Source organism: Mustela nigripes, chromosome 4 (genome assembly GCF_022355385.1).
Source record: "Mustela nigripes isolate SB6536 chromosome 4, MUSNIG.SB6536, whole genome shotgun sequence".
Taxonomy (NCBI): Eukaryota; Metazoa; Chordata; class Mammalia; order Carnivora; family Mustelidae; genus Mustela; species Mustela nigripes.
Genome location: NC_081560.1, coordinates 70183839 through 70204269, shown reverse-complemented (window position 1 = coordinate 70204269; position 20431 = coordinate 70183839). Strand labels below are relative to the sequence as shown.

At 36.5% G+C, this 20431-nt stretch overlaps 1 protein-coding gene across 1 annotated transcript in view; it reads right to left on the bottom strand.

Annotated features, from left to right (window-relative positions):
- The window catches only part of CALCR (calcitonin receptor), a 60670-nt gene extending 52904 nt beyond the window's left edge, over window positions 1–7766 (bottom strand). Inside the window, exons 1-2 of the mRNA XM_059395748.1 lie at window positions 7690–7766; window positions 911–1067 (exon numbers count right to left, since the gene is read on the bottom strand). Of these exons, the coding sequence (XP_059251731.1) occupies window positions 911–1067; window positions 7690–7740 (208 nt within the window). The 5' untranslated portion in view covers window positions 7741–7766. The remainder of the gene's footprint in view (window positions 1–910; window positions 1068–7689) is intronic.
- Window positions 7767–20431: the final 12665 nt, after the last annotated feature.

The following is a 20431-nucleotide window of genomic DNA, read 5'->3' as shown; positions in this document are numbered from 1 at the left end:
GGTTTGTCTGATGTGGGCAGAGCCACATCTAATAACTTTTCAGGTTCTTAAAAACACATTAAAACTGTGCAGACGGAAGAATAACATGTACCTGTCTTTTAATGGTCTTGAGTTTTGTTTAAAGGAAAATGCTAAAAATAGGAACTAGAAATTAAAACTTTAACTATTTGAAGACAAACCACACGTAGAAATAGAATATACTTAAAAAATATTCCCCCTACCAAGTGGTGTTATCTTAGAATATACAAGGGTACACATGGTCTTGTTGGGACTTTTCAAATGCTTTAGTGGACAGGGGAGAGAACTGGATGTAGTAATGTTTGGCAATCACATAGCCTTCTATAGCTAATAGAATGAGCTTGGTTCTGAAAATATTTGAACAGTCCCACAGAGCATTCTAGAGAAGGTGGTAGATAAACAATGCCTGCCTAGGAGACAGATTTTACTAGTTCCTCTGAGAACTGGGGGTAGAAAAGAGAAAGGAATAGCCAGAGTTGCCAACCCATTGATAGTTAAGGAAAGATACTGCCTCATTAACCCAAGCAAGACAGGGTTTTGACAGGATTGACCTGAGGCTAATTCTCTGCCCAATATTTTCCACTTCCCTTCCTGTCATTTTCCAGTTCCTTTCCATCACTTAGCCCTGTATTGTTCCTCCTTGCCAGGTGTGAATACTGAGTTATTATAGTAATTTTGTCATGGGTGCTGCTGTTAGCCCAAAACCAGTTGGGTGAGCCTGGGCAAAGAAAGTAGACATGTCTCCAACATGACATACACAAACATACCATAATTTGAAAACCACTGTTAAAAATGCTGGCATATTAAAATTAGTCAAAACATATTTATCCACGGAAGAAAATGAGCCTTTAATGATGCTTGAAAACATATTTGCGGAGATCCATCTTCTTACCTTCTCCTTGGTATGGGGGTAACTGCTGCATGCGGTCATAGCATTTGTACTGCGCATCCGACATTTTCTTTCGTCCTAGGACGTACAGAAATGGCTCGGACTTCATATTGGGGGGATAGGTGTTATTCGAATTGGCAGGAAGAATTGGGGTTGGGTGCTGTATTTAAAAAAAAAACATTGGTTACTTACACAGAGCGGGAATGGGTGAATGCAAAAATAAATGAAACAATCAAAAAGTTTGAAAACATTTTCCTTCATGAGTAACAATTACGAATAGTCTCCACCTAGGATATTTTTCTTCGTAACTAAAAAGTATATTTATATTTCATCTACAAATTCCACCTACAAATTTCACATTTGTATTTGTTCCATTCACTGCTAAAAATGTATAGCACCCACCCAAACCCACGCACCTCTTTATCATATGAGAGTGTTTTAATTTTATTATCACTGTAAAGTTTATAAGTAAACAAAACAAATAACCTGATTTCCAAAAAATACTAACATTAAATCAATTTTGCCCTCTTTGGAACTTCTAATAATCATGAGTCATACTATTAAAAATAGATATATTACTGCAATAAATAAGCTTTTATATTAGATTATTTTAGCTTTTTAAAAATTTGTGCTTAGAATATGTACACTGCCAAAAATTCACCCCAGTTTTTCCACAGAACAAACAAAATCTGTTCTTCTGAGATATTCTGCGTTTGATGCTTGGCCTCAATATCTTTAATTTGGTTTCATCAGCAGATGATTTACCCAGGGTATTTATTCTCACTGCTGAAAACCAATGTAAATCTTAAATATTTCTCCTAGTGCTTCTGCTTTTTTTGGTTCAGGTGGACAAGGGTCACGATCACCATCTGACCCATCGTCCCAAGTTGTGTTTATTAAGAGTTCAATCTCTTTTGTGGCCGTGATGTTTTTGGTGGTGCCTGAATCTGTGATTTTCTATATCCGTTTTCCACATAGAGACTTTTTTCAGAGAAGACTGCAAGCTTCAGCCCGCACTGACTTTTCTTCTTCTAAAGTTAAGAATACTCCTTGCTCTTTTTCTATCACACCTGTTAAACACACTGCTTATTTGGCCTTATTCTGTCTAAATTATTCTAAGATTAAAGTTTCCCCAAATGTACCGATGGCAGAAATAGCATTGGGTACTTTTTTTTTTTAATGCCTCACAGTCTCTAAAACAAACTCGTTTTTATTAAGTTGAGCTGTATAAGTCAGGCGACTCATAGGAGAACCACACTGTTTTCCAGTGTGTGTCCTTGTGAAGACGGGCGTCCTATCCTCTAAGATAGTTTGGCTCTAAATGCTAAACTATACAGTGCATGATACAGCAACAATTCAGAACAGACGGAGGACAGAGAGCAAGAGCAGTCAGGGATGACTACAGATAACAAGGGAGACTTTGAATTGGACTTCGAGTGCCTGTCCAAGCCGAGAGGGAAAGCTTTCTGGATGGAGGGAAAGGAATGCATCTAAGTTCCAGAGGTAGGAAGTGACATGTGTGAGACACTGCAAGGAAACCATCCTTCCTGGAGGGGAGCATCTTTGGGGGTTAGTAATAAATGGAGTCAAGGAAAATCAGGAAATACAGAGCCCTAAGAAAATAAATACAAAGTGCATGGTGCAATGAAAGGTTCAATACATTTTAGCTAATGTTACTACAACATGACTAAAATAAAAATCTCATGCCAGTTTTTGATCAGTGAAGGTTGCGAAAGGAAAGTGTTAGGAAAATTCATGTGGTGGGCATCAGATGTCCACAGATCAGAGCTGGGGAGGGAGCCAGGAAGCCCAAGGCATGACTGGATCACAGCAGGAGGGAGCAGGGAAGCACAGCCCTCAGCATTCTCTCAAATAATAAAAAGATATATTTGAATATAAGGAAATACAAGGAAAGGAGAACAGTAATAGTCTGATAGCTCTGATATTTTAACCTATATAATGGAAAACGTGGGAGTGCCCTGAGAAGGGAGAAGTTGGGCAAAGAAAACCCTTAGAGGGGGAAGAAGGTAAGTTCTCTTTTGTACTTGTTTTGAAGGTGCCAGCAAGCCATCCAAGCAGAAATTGCTTACCAACAGAAGAGGTTCTGAATACTTGATACTTCTAACTCTAGATGGACACTTACTGTGAGTATGGCTGACACTACTCTTTAACTATTAGGATTATTTCTAATTTTAATGCCTCTTAAGTGTATGACAATGAAAAGAGAAATTAATGTACTGGCAGAAATTATTTAAAAATGTACAGATCCTTTACCAATGTAGTTGAACATCATTGTGCCGTCATACGACCCTTTCTTACTTATTTTAAGACCAACCAATTGGCAAATAGTCATTGTTTGCTAGGAAGTCAAGCATTATGTTAGCAACTGAGGATACAGTGCTGGATAAAACAAGCATAGATCCTGCCCTCGTGGAGCTTACAGACTAGCAAGAAGGAGCAACATCATAAAATATTTTCAGACACCAGAAATTGTGACAGTAAAGAATCATCAATCACTGAATGCTCAGAAATTCCTTCAGGAATTGGAATGTGTTTTGGGGGTAACAAAGACTTATTTTGAAGAGATTTCATGTTAAGACTTCATTTTGGATTGTATGAACCTACATTTGTATGAACACACGTGTCTGTGCATGTTTTAATAATCTCACTAGAGATCACCATAACCATGGTCTTTAATAGATCATTGTGTTCCTCACAATAAGAGATATTAATTACAGGTTAACCTTGGGCATCTATTTTACATTTTTTGTGCCTCTATTCTTAGAATCTTTCATTGACATGAGAATTATCATTTCATGTATTACTTATTTATGGGCCATCTTTCTCACCATATGCAAATCATATTAGAGGATGGAATGTGATGTCATATATAACATTTATATTTTAGATATTAGGGGCTATTTTGTTTAAGTTTGGCATTCTTTCCAGAAGTAACATTCTGAATTCTATCTTTAAATGGACTGGGCAGCCAGTTAAGAAATGTTCCTGGAAACCATGGTGGGGGGGCATTATGTACAAAGATATCAAGAGGAAAACCCTGTACTTGTAGTTTCAATTACAGCATTATTTGTTCTAATGCAGTTTTAACACCAGTAACAGTATAAATATGACCATCTGAAAGAGCCGGTGTCAATCATGTGGACGATAGTAGCATCAATCCTACCATTCTTGCAATATTGAAACAAACTCCAGTGAACTTGGTTTGGAGCCTGGTTCCATAGAGATTGTTTCAACACTGAAGGAATGAGAAATTAGAACTCCTGTTGTAGATAAGCCATAGTGGTCTGAGTCTGCTCCTTGTCTGGTTCGTGTGTGAGCTTGATGATGGAATCTTTCCAGTGGTAACTGAATGTTTCAGTGATTTTTTTTTCTGAAAATAACATACACATTGAGGAATTCTGTCTATGTAGGTGGACATAGACAGATATATATATAATTCCAAAAATGGAATTACTACTGCTTCACAATAATACATATACAAATTTCATAAAGTTCATTGGACATATACACTTTTTGCTGACAATAAAAATGTCACTTTTGTACCAATAAAAATGGCTAGTGAGGTGGTAGAGTTTTCAGCAATATAGAGGCAAAATAGAAGCATAGTGAGTAGATAAGACCACCAAGAAATGTGAAAGATTTAAAAAAAATTTACCTATCATAAGTATTACATTTATGTTATATCTTTGGGGTGTAAATAAATATTTTATGCTCACGTGAGGGTAGAGATGAGATGTTAAGGGCACATTGCTTTTGTGGATAACAATTGGTACTCAAAGGTTTACATACATCTTACATGATTTTACATGATTTTTCCAAAGCAAAACAAAAACCAACCTCTTAATTGTTGTCCTGTGTAGCAGTTTAGCCACCGTATATGTGATGTCACTCCTAAAGGTGCAAGCAAATGGCGCCACAAATACGACTGCCAAGCTGCCACCAATACCTGTAGTCCTCAGCCGAAACACCGCTGGTTCTTTCGGGTAATAAATACTCTGCTTCCCACATGCCGGGTACTGTTCTAGGTGCTGGAGACTCAGCAGTGAAGAAGACTAGCCAGGTCCCTGCCCTCATGGGGCTTACATTCTAGGTTTCGTGCACACTCGTCATGGAGTTTAGTGGAAAGCAATCTGGTTTGAATGGTCATGGAGTCAAGGAATTCCTACTTTGATGTAAGACAACCAGCCTACTTTTGGGTTACAGGTGGTTTCTAGAAGCACAGAGACAAAAATAATTACAGGACTGTTCTGTGTAAAACTTTAAGAAACGGTCCATCTCTTCAGTGGTTTAAACCTAATGAACGTGGGAACCCATGCAATGGTGCTAGCATAGGGAAAGATTCCTAATGATTATCAGAGACACAACTACTCTAAAAGGAACATGATTCTAGAATCCACAACCTGATAGAACCAACAGGATTCTGATGTCGCCATCCTTAATACTGACAATGTAGATGTTAGGATTTTATTTGTAGGTTTCAGTTACTTACACTTTTCAAAATAAGAATGGATAAAACAGAACTTTGTAAAGTATTAGCCCTGGTTTTTCCAGATAGCATCAGATGGTTGGTGTCCTATGTACTTTCTATGCAAGCATTATATAAACAACAAAACTGCTGCATAATTTTAAATTCTAAGCAAATAAGGGAATGCAGCTTAATTAACAACAGAATGCTTCTCCAAAGAATCTAGTTTTTCTATGTCCTCATCATCGTTGTTATAATTATCATCATCACTACATTTTTGAGGCTCGCTATGTGTCAAGCCCTGTCCTAAGTCTATTTATTGCATTACTGTAGGTAAGGGAGAGAAAGTGAGGGGATGGTTTTGCTTAATGTAAACTTAGGCTCATGGAATGTGGTAACAAACTGATACTTTAAAGAGCATTTGGAAATCAGGTTGGTAGAATTCAACAGACACACTCATAGTGGTTTTTCAAACCAATGTACTTAAGAAACAATATTTTATAGTGATTTAAATCAATATCGCTTTATTAAAAAATTTAATTTTCTTGGAGGAGTATCCATTGTGAAACACAATGAATGTTTTAGGAGGAAACCAACATATCAAAAATTTTTTATGGTAGAATTCTCCAAATCAAATATATGAACCAAATACAGGATAAAGAAGCAAATTTCTCTTTGTCACAGCAGAGAGCACAAAATCACTCAGGTACCCTGTGCAGCATGTTTGCTAGCAAAGAGATGCTCACAAATCAGAAAACTTTTTTGTCCATGGCTCAAATACATGAAATTCTTTTAATGTCTGAATTATAAGATATATTGGGTAAAAGTTTTGAATAACATATCAGAAATGATCTCTCATCTTTGCAGTAGTATTCAAACTGTCTTATTTGTATCGAGTAAGTTACTTTAGTAACTTAGTAACTACTTTTGTTCTGTCACTGTCGAATATAATTATATGGTTTATGAAATAAAATTATTTAGAAATATTTACATGTAATTGATCACAAGGGTTTAATTTAAGCTCTAAAAATAATAATATCAATTATGAATTGGCATATATCACTATTTCTGCAACTATAGAATCTCATATAGGTCATGGGCAGTTAGAGACAAAATTAAATATGCTAGTAGTTCCTAAAATATTCTTGTTTAAGTGTTTTTATTATATTTACAATGACATGAAGTTACTTGCATTTCCAAATACTGGATTACTTTTAGCAAATTATACTATATTTTATCTAAAGATTAAAATAATACAACAATATTACATAATAAAATAGACTATACTCATTATCCAAGTAGATACAAAAGGGCCACATTAACAATCATACCCATAGACCATTTATTTAATGTATATCATTACAAAGTAAAAATTCCCTTAAAAACCAGATGAACATTTTTGGAATATTAGTACTTTTTCCTGAATAATGTTAAGAGAAATAGTTTATGCAAACTTGTAAGCCTATGACTATTCATGAATTAAAAATGTAGGTTCTGGAACCCTGGGAGAGTTTTGTTTAGGTGACTATAATAATATCAGGTACTGACTGATTTTTATTGCCCTTATGATTCATTGGTCACTGTTGTTCTGATGTGCTAGAAAGGATAAGGATAAAGACAACTCCTAATTTATTTATGTAAAATTTACTCATCTCTCTTTCATGTGTGTTGTGGAAGCTGATATGATGGTGGGTTAGTGAAGTCAACACAAATAAATAGACAGGCCCCGGTAGCATTTTCTAAGATAATTGCAGTTCTGACTTCTTGCTAACCATTTAGAAATAAAACAATATAAAAGCTCATAAATTGGACATGATTTAAAAGGTTAGAGAAGGAGTTATGAAATGACATTGGTCTGTTAAGACTTAAGATTCTTAGTTTTTTTGAGGGATGCATTTAAAATTAATAACCTGACTGAAAGTGTTCAGATGTTTGAAAAAGACAGGAGCCTAGAAACTGTTTCAAATCCACCTGTCTAACATGAAAAATGTTTTACCCAGGAACATTATTAACCTTTCATGTTAAATTCCAAGATAATGTGGATATGTTTCAAGTTAATGCTAAAGTTTTGTAAACAAAGCTCACATTTCTCAGGGAACCATAACACTAATCTAAATTGGGAAAATTCAGAGTGTGGATCTGTTAACAAAATATCAATAAAAGGATAGTTTTGAGGAACTTATGGCTGGTGGAACTTAGTTTTGGCAAGATGTCTACCCTTCCAAATGTCTATTCAATCGTACGCTCTATTTCAGCATTCTTGATTAATGTAGCTTAAAAATGATGTTTTACTTACATTTAGAAAGATGAAGAGTACCAAGCACCGGCGTGTGAATGTGAACTTCATTTTTGGTTTTTGAAGATGGTCGTCCAAATCCTAGAAAAACATAAATGTAACAAAGACATTTACATCAATAAATACAGCTTTAATCTTGACTAGAGTTCATTTCTTTTTCTTCTCTTTCTATTTCACTTGGAGAGGATCATGTCCCAAGACACTCTACATAAAATTCATGTATGTAAGCAATATGCTGGGGATGCAAATATAGTCGCATGTTCTACGCCCCTTCCTTCCAGCCAGGGAGGACTGGTGTCTGGTCGTTGTCAAAAGTCCTATTATGAAATTCCGGAACCACCTTTACCTATCAGGACCAAAATAAAGGATTCGGAGAAATCAAGAGCAGCCAATGTGGACTTCAGTTAATCCGTGGCATCAGTAAAACTGCTGAAAATTTCAGTGGAAACATCCACAAAGAAATCATTTCACTGGACAGGAACGAATACGACCTAACGATTTGTGAAGGATCGTTAGTCATCCCTCTAGGTAATTTAAGGCCAACTTTGACTTGAGTAGTCTTATTTAGAGCCTTGAGCATTTTTCTTTCCTACAAAATTTTCTACAAGCTTCAAGTTGCTACTAAGAATGAATTTCTTCAATAGCAAGGACTGACTGTGTCACCTAACAGCTCACCATTCCTTCTTACAAGCATGTAAGAGAAACATGCGGCTGTGTCACAAATAACAATTTTTCGTGACTGTGCAGATAATTTTACACAAGGAAAGGTAATAAAAAAGCAAAAAATTAAATATGTATATATATATTTTTTTCATCAGTGATATTTGTGTGAAACTGTATTTCACCTAAGGGTGAGTGATTATGACTGCATCATATGTCTTATACTTTCTCCTAGGTCTAAGTTAGTATCTACATTGTTTGCCTGGTTTACTGGCTCCCAAATGAGTAAGTTGTATTCCATTTATATATTAGTACTATGGGAAGAGAAAATGAAGAAGAAATTAAAGTTTTCTCCCAGTTTGCTAGCCTGGGTAAAAGGACGGACAGTGAAGGAATTCAAGAAGGGAAGTAGGGGAAAGAGAAGGAGATTTTAATTTGTCTTCTCCCTCAATGGAAAATATTGCTACCTGAGTATTGGATGAGTCTTATTCTGGGGTGAAAGGTAGGACTTTTGAAATGTATTATGGGGGAAAAAAAAGAAATGTATTATGGGTACTCATGAAATTAACACAGCTTCCCTTAACTAGATCTTGCTTTTTTAGAGGGAAATTATAGACATACATTGAATTTCTAACGGTCTGCTGCTTATGGTGGTCCTATGATTTAGCCTCTAAGAGAAGCAGGATGTGTGGAACATGATGGGTGCCAGAATTAAAAGCCAGATCTCTTCTTCAGATGAAAGTTCTACTCATTAATTCCAAATGTGAGGGCTAAGTACAGTGAGAAGTCAGCTTTTCTATGAAGGTGAATATGGGGTGATTAGGCAGTTAATTGGCTTGTTCTATCTATGTTATATATTTGATGTCATTTGACATTTTATAAAGTTTAAGTTGCTAGGTTTTGGCTCAAGAGTATCGTTACCATGAGGAGCATTAGAGGTTGTGGGACAATTGTCCCCTTGAAGGTGAGTGAGGCTTCCCAGTCATTTTGCTATAGGAAAGGGAAGCCCTCTGGTTTCATAGCCCCACACACTGCTTTTATGATTGTACCATGAACAACTAAGGGGAATGAAAATAGTATGGACATGGAGCTCAGTGAATATTTGGAAATGACAGAGTGGTTTAGTCAAAAAACAGAGTCCTTTCCTTTTTCTTATTAAGTGAAGAGGTCTATAACTTTAAATATTCTTGCCTTATTTTGAACTATAATAAATTTCTCATGTGCAACTTTATAGAAGATCTGGGCTATACTGAACCTGCCCCTAGTCAGAAAGGTTCAGTCGTAATTCTCCCAGGTTAAAACAGCACTTTTCAGATATGCCTCTCTTTGAGAGAAGTATTTCATGGTGATCTGAGAAGAGGAGAAGGAGAACAAGGAAGTAGAAATAGTGAATAAAGACAGGGCTTTATGAATTTAAGAGAGAAAAACATGGCAAAAAAAAAAAAAAAGTAGAATCAGAATGGAGAATGAAGGGGCGCCTGGGTGGCTCAGTGGGTTAAAGCCTCTGCCTTCGGCTTGGGTCATGGTCCCGGGGTCCTGGGATCGAGTCCCGTATTGGGTTTTCTGCTCCGCTGGGAGCCTGCTTCCTCCTCTCTCTCTCTCTGCCTGCCTCTCTGCCTACTTGTGATCTCTGTCAAATAAATTAATAAAATCTTAAAAAAAAAAAGAATGGAGAATGAAGTAATTCACCTTCACGAAGATTTTTTCAAGGAAAGAGGGGAAAAAAAGGATGAAGTTAAAAAGAATGACAGACATGGAGAAGCCACATGAACTAACAGAGACCCATAGCTTAGTTGAATGGATGATTAAAGAACGGATAGATTGCAGTGTGGACTCTCAGGAAAGACTAACCTGAAATTTCCAACAGGTAGGGTTCAGAATTCAGTGACTCTGAAGAGAACTGTTTTAGCCTAAGGCTTAGAGGGTTAAACCTGCACCCAAACAGGAAAGGACAAAGTCGGGCAAACAGCGGCTAATGGAGATAAATATGAAACTTGGAAATGTTCGATTTGGAGTGGGTATTTCTGAGACAGGTAGCCTGTGATCAGACAGTCATCTGGAATCCTGGAAAATGACTCTGAGAAACCAGAACAAAGTTTGACTTTGACATTAGATGATTTATTTGTTTACTTCCTGATGTTTTCCCTATTCCTTCTCTACAGGAAGGACTTTATTCAGTTTTGCCACCCAAGAACCTAGAAAGAAATCTGGAACACAGTAAGTGCTCGGTGAATGTTGGTTGCTTAGTTTAAGGGGTGATGTAGGGTCAGAATGTGGTAAGACAGCAAGCATTATTCTTTTCCCAAAGAGCCCTAATTGTAGAGCCAAGAGATTCTAATTTCTACTTTTACTTTTATGATTTCTTTTATTTTGGACAAGTAGCTTCACCTCTATACCACTTCCATGTCTATGTAAAGACTCCTTGGCCAATCCTCCTTTGACTAGAAGAACACACTTCCATATGTGAAACATATTGATTCCCCTGGATCTGTCCATCAGTCTAATTACTTAGTGCAGTGGTTTCCAAGATGTCTTTTAGGCACCCTTTTTTAAAAAAGATAAAAGCTTGGGGCTCCTGGGTGGCTCAGTGGGTTAAAGCCTCTGCCTTCAGCTCAGGTCATGATTTCAGGATCCTGGAATTGAGCCCCGCATCGAGCCTCTGCTCAGCAGGGAGCCTGCTTCCTCCTCTCTCTCTATCTCTCTCTCTTTGCCTGCCTCTCTGCCTACTTGTGATCTCTATTTGTCAAATAAATAAAATCTTAAAAAAATAAAAAAATAAAAAAGATAAAAGCTTTTATGGAAGCCCCATATAGCCCCATATAGAAACCAGATGAAGGTAGAGTCTAAAAACTTGACTGTGGAGTTTGATACAGAACATGGAAATGAAATAACCTTGGACAGTGGTTCAGCTACTGGGTAGGATAACAGAATCTGCCCTGGTTTGAATCCACAAAGGAGCACTCATCACTAATCTCCTCCCTAGCAAATTGTATTCCTTTGTTGCAGGGATGAGCTGGTCAGTGGAAACCACTTCTATTAATACACTCAGTCTAAATCACTAATTCAATGATGATGATTGAATAGAATAATCTTCATTTAAGGAGAACAAATTTCCTTGACATGTAAAGTTACATTGTTTTTATTTATTTATTTTTTGTGGAAAGAATATGAAATGTCAAAGTCTGAAAATAATGTGTCTATTCTCATAGATCAGCATTTCCAAAAGTGTATTCCATAGAATAGTAGTAATCCCATGAGAAGCAGCATAAAATAAAGTTTCCATGGCCAAAAATGTTTAGGAAATTAAGCATTTCCTATATTCTTCTTAGAGATCTACCATAGACATTAGCACATTAAAGTAGCTAATTTTCCACTACCAAAACCACTAGTTTGACTTCATTAAGTCTTCATTCTCCAAGCCTGTTTGACGATGAAAAAAAACCTTTTTTTTTGTAATCACGGTTATTAACCCATCTACAGAATATACTTTGGAAAATGCTCTTTTGGCTCAATGGCAATTTCTAACCCACCATAGTCTATTAAGTTTGCAAGTCATGAGAAAGAGCTGCCCTTTTACTTAAAAATTTCTTTTTTCTTCTCCATGGAGCAAAAGTGGAATTTCTGAGGTCTTAAATATTCCCCAGCCTTGGTACAAAGCCCAAAGCTATAAAAGGCATCTCAGAGGCAATTGCTCCTTTGGAGCATTATTCTTTAAGATCCTCTCCCCTAATACCCTGGCTATGAGAACAGGAGAGGGATGGGGGTATGGGCAAAGAGCAGGAAGGAGAAGAAACAGGCACTGCTTATCTCAGAGTAGCTATAGCCTTTTGTCTATAATCCATTTTGTCTATAATCCATTGTCTATATAATCCATTTTGTCTATAATCCATTGCCTAGAATCCATTTCAAATCTGAAATTTGACATTTGTTTTGAAGACAGATCTATCTAGTAAGCTTCTGTAGGTATAGTCCAAGTGGACAGGTAAATATATTTTGTGAAGCCACAAGGTCTGCTGGTTTGTTGCCTTAACAATGCCTTCTGTTTGGATAACGCCTTTATTACATGATCTATTTGGAAATCGTTCTTCATTACTACAGGAACTCACTTGCCAAGATACAATGTCATCATAAATGCAATTTCTGTTGGCCTATTATGCAAAGCAAAACAACTTTTTGCTTCTCATCATGGGTTTAAAATGCTCATCTGACTCCAAGCTCCAAATTTAGTTAGTAAGAATTGGTATTTCTGCCTTGGGGAGCTGTTTTTGGTAAACAGGTTGGCACGTCATGTAAAAGAGTCTAGATGAGAAGGGAAGCAGAATAAAAATGATGTCATATTGGAAAAAAATGACTTTTCCTTTGACTCTTGTCAAGGGCCCGATGTAGTAAGTGTTCAATAAACATTTATCGAATGAAAAAGATAGATTGCCTCTAAGCAGTTGGCTAGGCAACATTAATCAGTGAGAAATCTTGGAGAAGTGGTTCAGAATCATGTGCAATTCAAAAGTGTGACATTACTCAAATGGATACTATTAATGAATAATTAGATAGTACTTCATTAATTAAGACGAATTTGAGGAAAAGGCATTGTGACCTCATCAATCCTTTCTAGTACTGGATCTACAATAGCAGCCATGATAGAGAAAAGAAAGACAGGAACTGTTTGGCTCAAATCAGTTTAATTAAAAGCACATCATGCACTTATTATGTGTGTTTTAATACCATCTCAGGATAAAGTTTAACTTCAATATGTGAGAGGTTAGAAGAAAAATAGTCCAGTTTAAAGAATCAGCATGAGCAAAGATGAGGATGTGGGTATCATTGACTATATTGAAGAAACTCTAATTGGGCTGATTTTGAAGTTCATGTTCTTAGTCATTACACATATACTGCCATCTGACATGAAAAGAATACTCAGCTTTGGACAAATGGAATTTGAGTTGTCAACAGGGTCATACGTATGGAGAACCTAAAATGTACCTGATTTTTTTTTTTTAAAGATTATATTTATTTGCTAGAGAGAGAAAGAGAGAGAGTACTAGCAAGGGGGGAGTGGCAGACAGAGGGAGAGGGAGAAGCAGGCTCTCTGCTGAGCAGGGAGCCTGACATGGAGTTTGATCCCAGGACCCTGGGATCATGATCTGAGCTGAAGGCAGCCATTTAACTGACTGAGCCACACAGCCACCCCCAAATGCACCTGATTGTAAATAACAGCTTTACAGCTTCTGTATAAATTCATAACTTAATACTCTCATGGTTTCTGTTGAGATCAGCTATGGTGAATATGGTAAGAGGAGTCATTGCAGTGTAATAGAAAAAAAATCTTGGGCTAAGGAATAAGGAATCTACATTCTAATCCTAAAATAACCTCAAACTCATCATGTGACTCTTTTTAACATTTTTAAAAATTTTTTATTAACATATAATGTATTATTAGCCCCAGGGGTACAGGTCTGTGAATCGCCAGGTTTATACACTTCACAGCACTCACCATAGTACATAACCTCCCCAATGTCCATAACCCCACCACCTTCTCCCTACTCATCATATGACTCTTAAGCATGTTACTGCACCTTTCTGGACCTCAATTTAATTATCTATAAATTAGACAATTGGACTATAATTAAGGGTTCTTCATACTCCAACATTGGCTCTAAATGGAACTGTAATAAAATAAAAAAGACATTTTGGAGAAAGGGAAACCATAGCAATTAGATAAATATTGGGTCTTTCTGACCCTTCAATAGAAAATAAACAAAGACATCATTTTTCACATTATGATCTCTAAAATATGACCATTGTGCCCACTCATTTAATAATGAAAAAGGAAGGAGTAGTTCACAAGGACAAGGTCTGAGAAATATGGAACACTATGTGGTCTTTTCTGGAAAAAAATTTTATGTTTATGTTAGGATACTAAAGGTTCTGAGACACCTGGGTGGCTCAGTTGGTTAAGCAGCTGCCTTCGGCTCAGGTCATGATCCCAGCGTCCTGGGATCGAGTCCCACATCGGGCTCCTTGCTCGGCAGGGAGCCTGCTTCTCCCTCTGCCTCTGTCTGCCATTCTGTCTGCCTGTGCTCGCTCTCTCCCTCTCTCTCTGATAAATAAATAAAATCTTTAAAAATAAAATAAAATAAAATAAAGGTTCTGAGAAGTCCTGCAACAATGGACCCTCTAACTAAATTCACTTAAGTTAGCTCTTGTTATCAATTACTTCACCATTAATAATGTGTAATTAACACTCAAGGAATGGACAGGCAAATTTAACTAATGGTTGACTTTCACTGATTTCAGTGAATGAAAGCTATGCTACTCTTTAGGAGCAGAAAGACTGTAGTTACAGGCAACTGTTACAGATTTATTAGCATCTCTTTATTATACTGGAATAGAAATGACAGGACTTTGCCACAACTTATCTAGATTTCTGTAACTCCGACAAATAGATGATTTAGTTGAATATGTTGGTGCTATTACAGAATAGGGAGTACAGCCAATAATATATATATAATAATATATATAATAAATAACAGCTTTACAGCTTCTGTATAAATTCATAACTTAATACTCTCATGGTTTCTGTTGAGATCAGCTATGGTGATATATATCTATATATATATATCTCCTTTGTTTTGAAAGTCTGCTTTCACAAATATGGATATATGTAAAGTATTCTTCTTTCTTACCCAGAAGACTTCCTGCTAGGTGATGTACTGCTTAAGTGAAATAGTCCGACACACATCAAACCATCCTATAAATACCAACAGGAATTCAAAATTGTGGGTTTATGATTTGGCCCTTATTTACACATTATTGTGTCCTAATACACCTTTGACAAACTTCTTCTTTCAGAAAAAGATATGCCTGATTTAACTGGGTGGTGGAACTGGAAGAGACTCCAGAATTCAAATTTTCCAAAACTCTCACTATAGAGGTGAGTTAATGAAAGCCTACTAAAGTGATTTCCCTCAAATTGGTTAGGAGGCTAGTGGAAGAGCTCTAGTTAAACCCCTGTTATATTCCCAAATGGGTGTACACTGTAACCCCCTACAATGCCTTACCTCAAAGATTTTTTTCTAGCTTCAGCCTTCTGCTAGTAAAGCCTGTAAGGTCCAGTCTAGTTGGGATAGAAATAATCCACAACCACAGCTCATCCTTGTGCCAGTGTGTTTCCTCTTATTCACCCTCATGAGTTCCATTTGGTTCTGATTTCAAAGATACCTTGGGGAAGAAGATGCTTAGGCCTGAATAAAGTGGATTAAATAAAGGAATACCCTGTGGTATTATTCAAAATGGCTAACAGTGGCTGCTATTTCCACATCCACCAATCAGAACAACCACTGGCTATTAACCACAGCTCTGTTGTGCCAGTGCTCACCAGCTGTAGGCCAGCCGTGGAGTTCTCCAATTCCCTCCTCTATCCCATAGCGCTGGTGTTCACTGTGCATGTATCTCCGTATGTTTGTGTTTGCAGAAATGAAGGGGAGTGGAATGAAGCAGAGAGCTCTTATTGTATTTATAAATTCACTCATCAAATATTTACTGAGTCAGATGCACTTTTTGCTCTTAGGCGCCATTATGTACTACAGAGAATGCCTGAGTGGGAACTACTCTTAATGGACCCCTTTTATTTATATATTCTTCCCAATCCCTTCACCATTTCTGGGATTGTACATGAAGATATTTCACTGAGAACCTTACAAGGGACAAGTCTCTTCCTGTTTTTCCAATTCTAGTAGCATATATTTACTAATAGAGAAAGGCACTATCGGATATAATTTAATCATTACAAAGCTTTCCTTTTCTTCCTATTAAATTATTTAAGGGCCCATTTCCCTGAAATTTGAGTGCCTTGGAAATTATCCTTTTTGCAGGGCTATGTAAGCAGTTCAAAGTTTCTGTAAAATTAGCTGGATTCCCTCAAAAAACAGAGATTCAGTGGGATTAATGACATCAGGGATGGCCAGCCAAGCTGGAACCCTCAATGTCAGCCATGATGATGCAGTTGGTTCCCACCATGACCTTAACAGCTAATATTCAAGATGGCAGTCTAAGGAACTTGTCTAAAAGGATGGTATCAAAGTAAATTTCAATATGAGAATTTAGTATTTCAGGTGAAGCCAACATTTTGCAACCTGCTTTATTAAACAAAGCTTTGTACTTTCTTTTTAAGATTTTATTTATTGATTTGTGAGAGAAAGAGAGAGAGAGAATAAATAGTGGGGAGGACCAGAAGGGGGAGAGAGTGAGAGAGAAAGAGAGAGGCAGACTCCTTCCTGAGCAGGGGGCCTGATGCGGGACTCAACCCCAGGACCCTGGAATCATGACCTGGGCCAAAGGCAGACACTTAACCAACTGAGCCACTCAGGAACCTTGGTACTTTCTTTATTAAAATAAAACTTGCATGTGACTCACTTTGTCAATTCACTTTTTTAAAATTATATATGTGAAGAAGCTTTGGTCCCTAAAATAGGACTTGGCCAATCTGACATTTAATTAGGAATACCAAAGAAGTAATCTTAATGCATGTGATTTGGTTTGGGGATATAGATGGGACAATAACTGAGAAGCAGGCAGCCAAGTTCAGTGAATTCAGAATGTGTCTGGGAGACATCTAGATAATCTCCATCCATACGTAATCCTTATTCATATTTTCCCAATCTCTGGCTGAATTTCTATGACAGCTCTTTGTACTTCCCCTGCCTACCTCTGGTGGTTTGCATTCAGTGATAGTAGCTAACAGAAACACTGGAGAGGTTAAGTGCTAGAATTCATGTTGTGCCAATGAAGTGAACTGGAGTAACTGAGTTGACCAAGAGTTTACTCTAACAGGACCTGTGACTCTTTCCAAAGGAAACTTGACTAGCAACTGCTTCTCTAATGTCAGCTGACTAACATAAATTCACTGCTCTGCTGTTGCTATTGGGCAGAATAGCTAATCAGCAGGTCTTCCTGGGACCTGAACTAACTGCTGGCAGGAAGGGGACAGGTAATAAAGCTCTTCCCTTAGCCTCTTTGTTCTCTGCTGAACTTAAGGCTTTAGGTTCAGGAAAGTTGGTTTTTTTTTTTTTTTAAGATTTTATTTATTTGTTTGAGAGAGAGAGAGATTGAGAGTGAGAGAGAACATGAGAGATGAGAAGGTCAGGGGGAGAAGCAGACTCCCCATGGAGCTGGGAGCTCAAAGCAGGACTTGATCCAAGAATTCCAGGATCATGACCTAAGCAGAAAGCAGTCCCCTAACCAACTGAGCCACCCAGGTGCCCTCAGTTAAGTTTTGATATTCTTTGCAAAGATATAGATGTTTATTAAGAAAACCTATTATTATCATGGCTGATTGATACACAGGACTATATAGTAGTCTTTAGCCAAAGTAAAATACGTATTAAAATGGACTTATTATTATTATTATTATTATTTTTATTATTTTTTTTTAAAGAAAGGACTGATGGGAAAGGAAGGAAGGAAACTAAAATGAACCTAGTGCACACCAAGAGCCGGGTAATTATATTTATAACATTATCCTCACATCAAATGCAAATAAACATTATCCACTTTATGCATAAGGAAACAAAAGTTTGCAGATGTTAAGTGATTTTACTAAGTTCTCACAGTCAATGAGGGGGGCAGAGACAAAATTTGAAAACAGTTCTTCAAAACCACACTCTCTTCATATTTTACACTGATTCTAGAAGTACAGACATTTAAAATCAATATTAGGTAATGACAGTTTGAAAATAAGTTGTCAGTAATTTTTATTTCTTAGAAAGAATTGTCTGTGCTTTAAAAAGTGTGTGAAATTTTGCTTTGGAAAATGTGTAGAAGTTTGGTAGACATTTATTGCCTCTTAAATTGACAATTTGAAGATCGTTAAATATATTTAATGCATATTTCATTCTTTCTCTTGGTTTAGATATTACACATTATATTTTATAGAATTCTAATTTGTCATATGTTTTTAATAATTAATTACAAATAATGACAATATATTTCCCTTTAGAGCCTCTTCATGAATATTCCTTGTTGAAGGTTTTTGGTGGTTATAATGGATGAAAACTAAGAATCCTTATCAGCCCATAATCTAAAAGACATTAAGAGATTTATGACCACTCATTTTAAAATCATTAGATGGGACACCAGGGGTGGCTCAGTCAGTTAAGCCTCCAACTCTAAATTTTGGCTCAGGTCCTGATCTCAGGGTTGTGAGACAGAGTGTCTCATTGGGCTCCATACTGGGTGTGAAGCCTGCTTAAGATCCTCTCTGTCTCTCTCCCTCTGCCCCTCCCTCCCAACAAAATAAAACTGTTAGACAAATATTATTTTCCTAGGTCAACTGTATTAACTATACTGACTTTTACCTAAATCATACAAGTAAACTAACAATCATACTTTGGAATGATTATTGCTTAATGACAAATGTAAATTATTTATATTCTTTTTCAATACTTCTCTGTATTGAAGCAATTATTCACAAGTGCTTCAATGTCAGTTTCAAGGTTGCTCTCTGTGGAATTGTGCTAATTCCAAAGTTGGTCACCAAGGTGAATATTGGGCTAGATTACAACTAATACTCCTCAATTAACTGCTTCAATATTCTTACAATACGTAATTTAAAAATGCAGTACTATATTCTCTCCTTCTATCAGAATTAAATGCAGTCTATACACACAAAGATAATTAAGATCAAAATCAAAATATTCAATTCATCAAGGATCTTCTTAGCCCTGTATCAGTGGTAAGGCTAATGTTGATCCCAGGGCTCTCCTAAACCAAAGAACTGTGGGAAATAGAGCCAGCCAAATGTTTCCATCTGGTCCATAACACATAACAAAGAAACTTTCAAACATAAAAAACAACAATTTTAGGGGGTGCCTGGGTGGCTCAGTTGGTTAAGCCTCTGCCTTCGGCTCAGGTCATGATCCCAGGGTCCTGGGATCGAGCCCCACATTGGGCTCCCTGCTCAACAAAGAGCCTGCTTCTCTGTCTGCCCTTCTGCCTACTTGTGCTCTTTCTCTCTCTCTCTCAAATAAATAAATAAATAAAATCTTTAAAAAAATGTTTTAAAAAAAAGCAACACCTTTAGGAGTGGTTTGCTCATATTGCCATCAGTTAATACTTTGCTAAATGCCTCGGAGGTTCATAGTTCAGGGCACTGGATTAATTGCAGTTCAATTCTAATTTGTCTCCCTAGAACAGAGATGTTTCTTATGGAGCTCTGTGCAAATTCGAAACTTGAAACGGGCAGCAAACATGACTGTAAAGTGCCCAAGCCCACCTACTATATATATGTGTGTGTGTATATATATACACACACACATATATATACATATATATACCCACATATACATACATATATGTATACATATATATATATACCCACAACTGACAGAAAGTTGACATGACCCCATGGGCTGACAATATTTACTAGAACGGGAAACAAAATCAATAGCACAATTGGAAACATAGTCTAGAAACTGTTACCTTGACTTATTTTTAAGACTAGGATACTTATCACAGTTTTTTAATTAAAACTCGGTGTTTCTTGAAAAATAAAATAGCAAAAGTCCTATTTCATTATAAGAAGACAATATGGAAGAACTTGATTGTCATATAGATGAGTCCTATGGCAAAAATGTGGTTTGCTATTTTCACACAATACTATCAAAGACACAAAATTCAACGGCACCCCATTTAAGAGCAATGATAATATTATGATCAGCAGCACATTTTTCCTTGTATCAACATAAATTTTAGATGCTTAGAAAACAAATCAGAATATGTCTCTTTTGGCTAATTTAGTGGAAGCAGGAAAAAATACTGCAACATAAGGGTTCATGCATTTTAACATAATTTCTTGATGGGATTTTACCACAGGAAAGCTTAAATATTATAAGCATTATACTAATGGGGATATATAACTATCTTCTGGCAAAGTTTTGCTTTATTAACTGCATAAGTTTATAAACTATAAACAACTTTATAATATGTGTCAAAATCCTTAAAACATGGAGATCCTTTGATGTGATTTTTTTCTAACTATATAATCATAAATTGGCTCATATTTAATTATAGAAATAGCCATTATAAT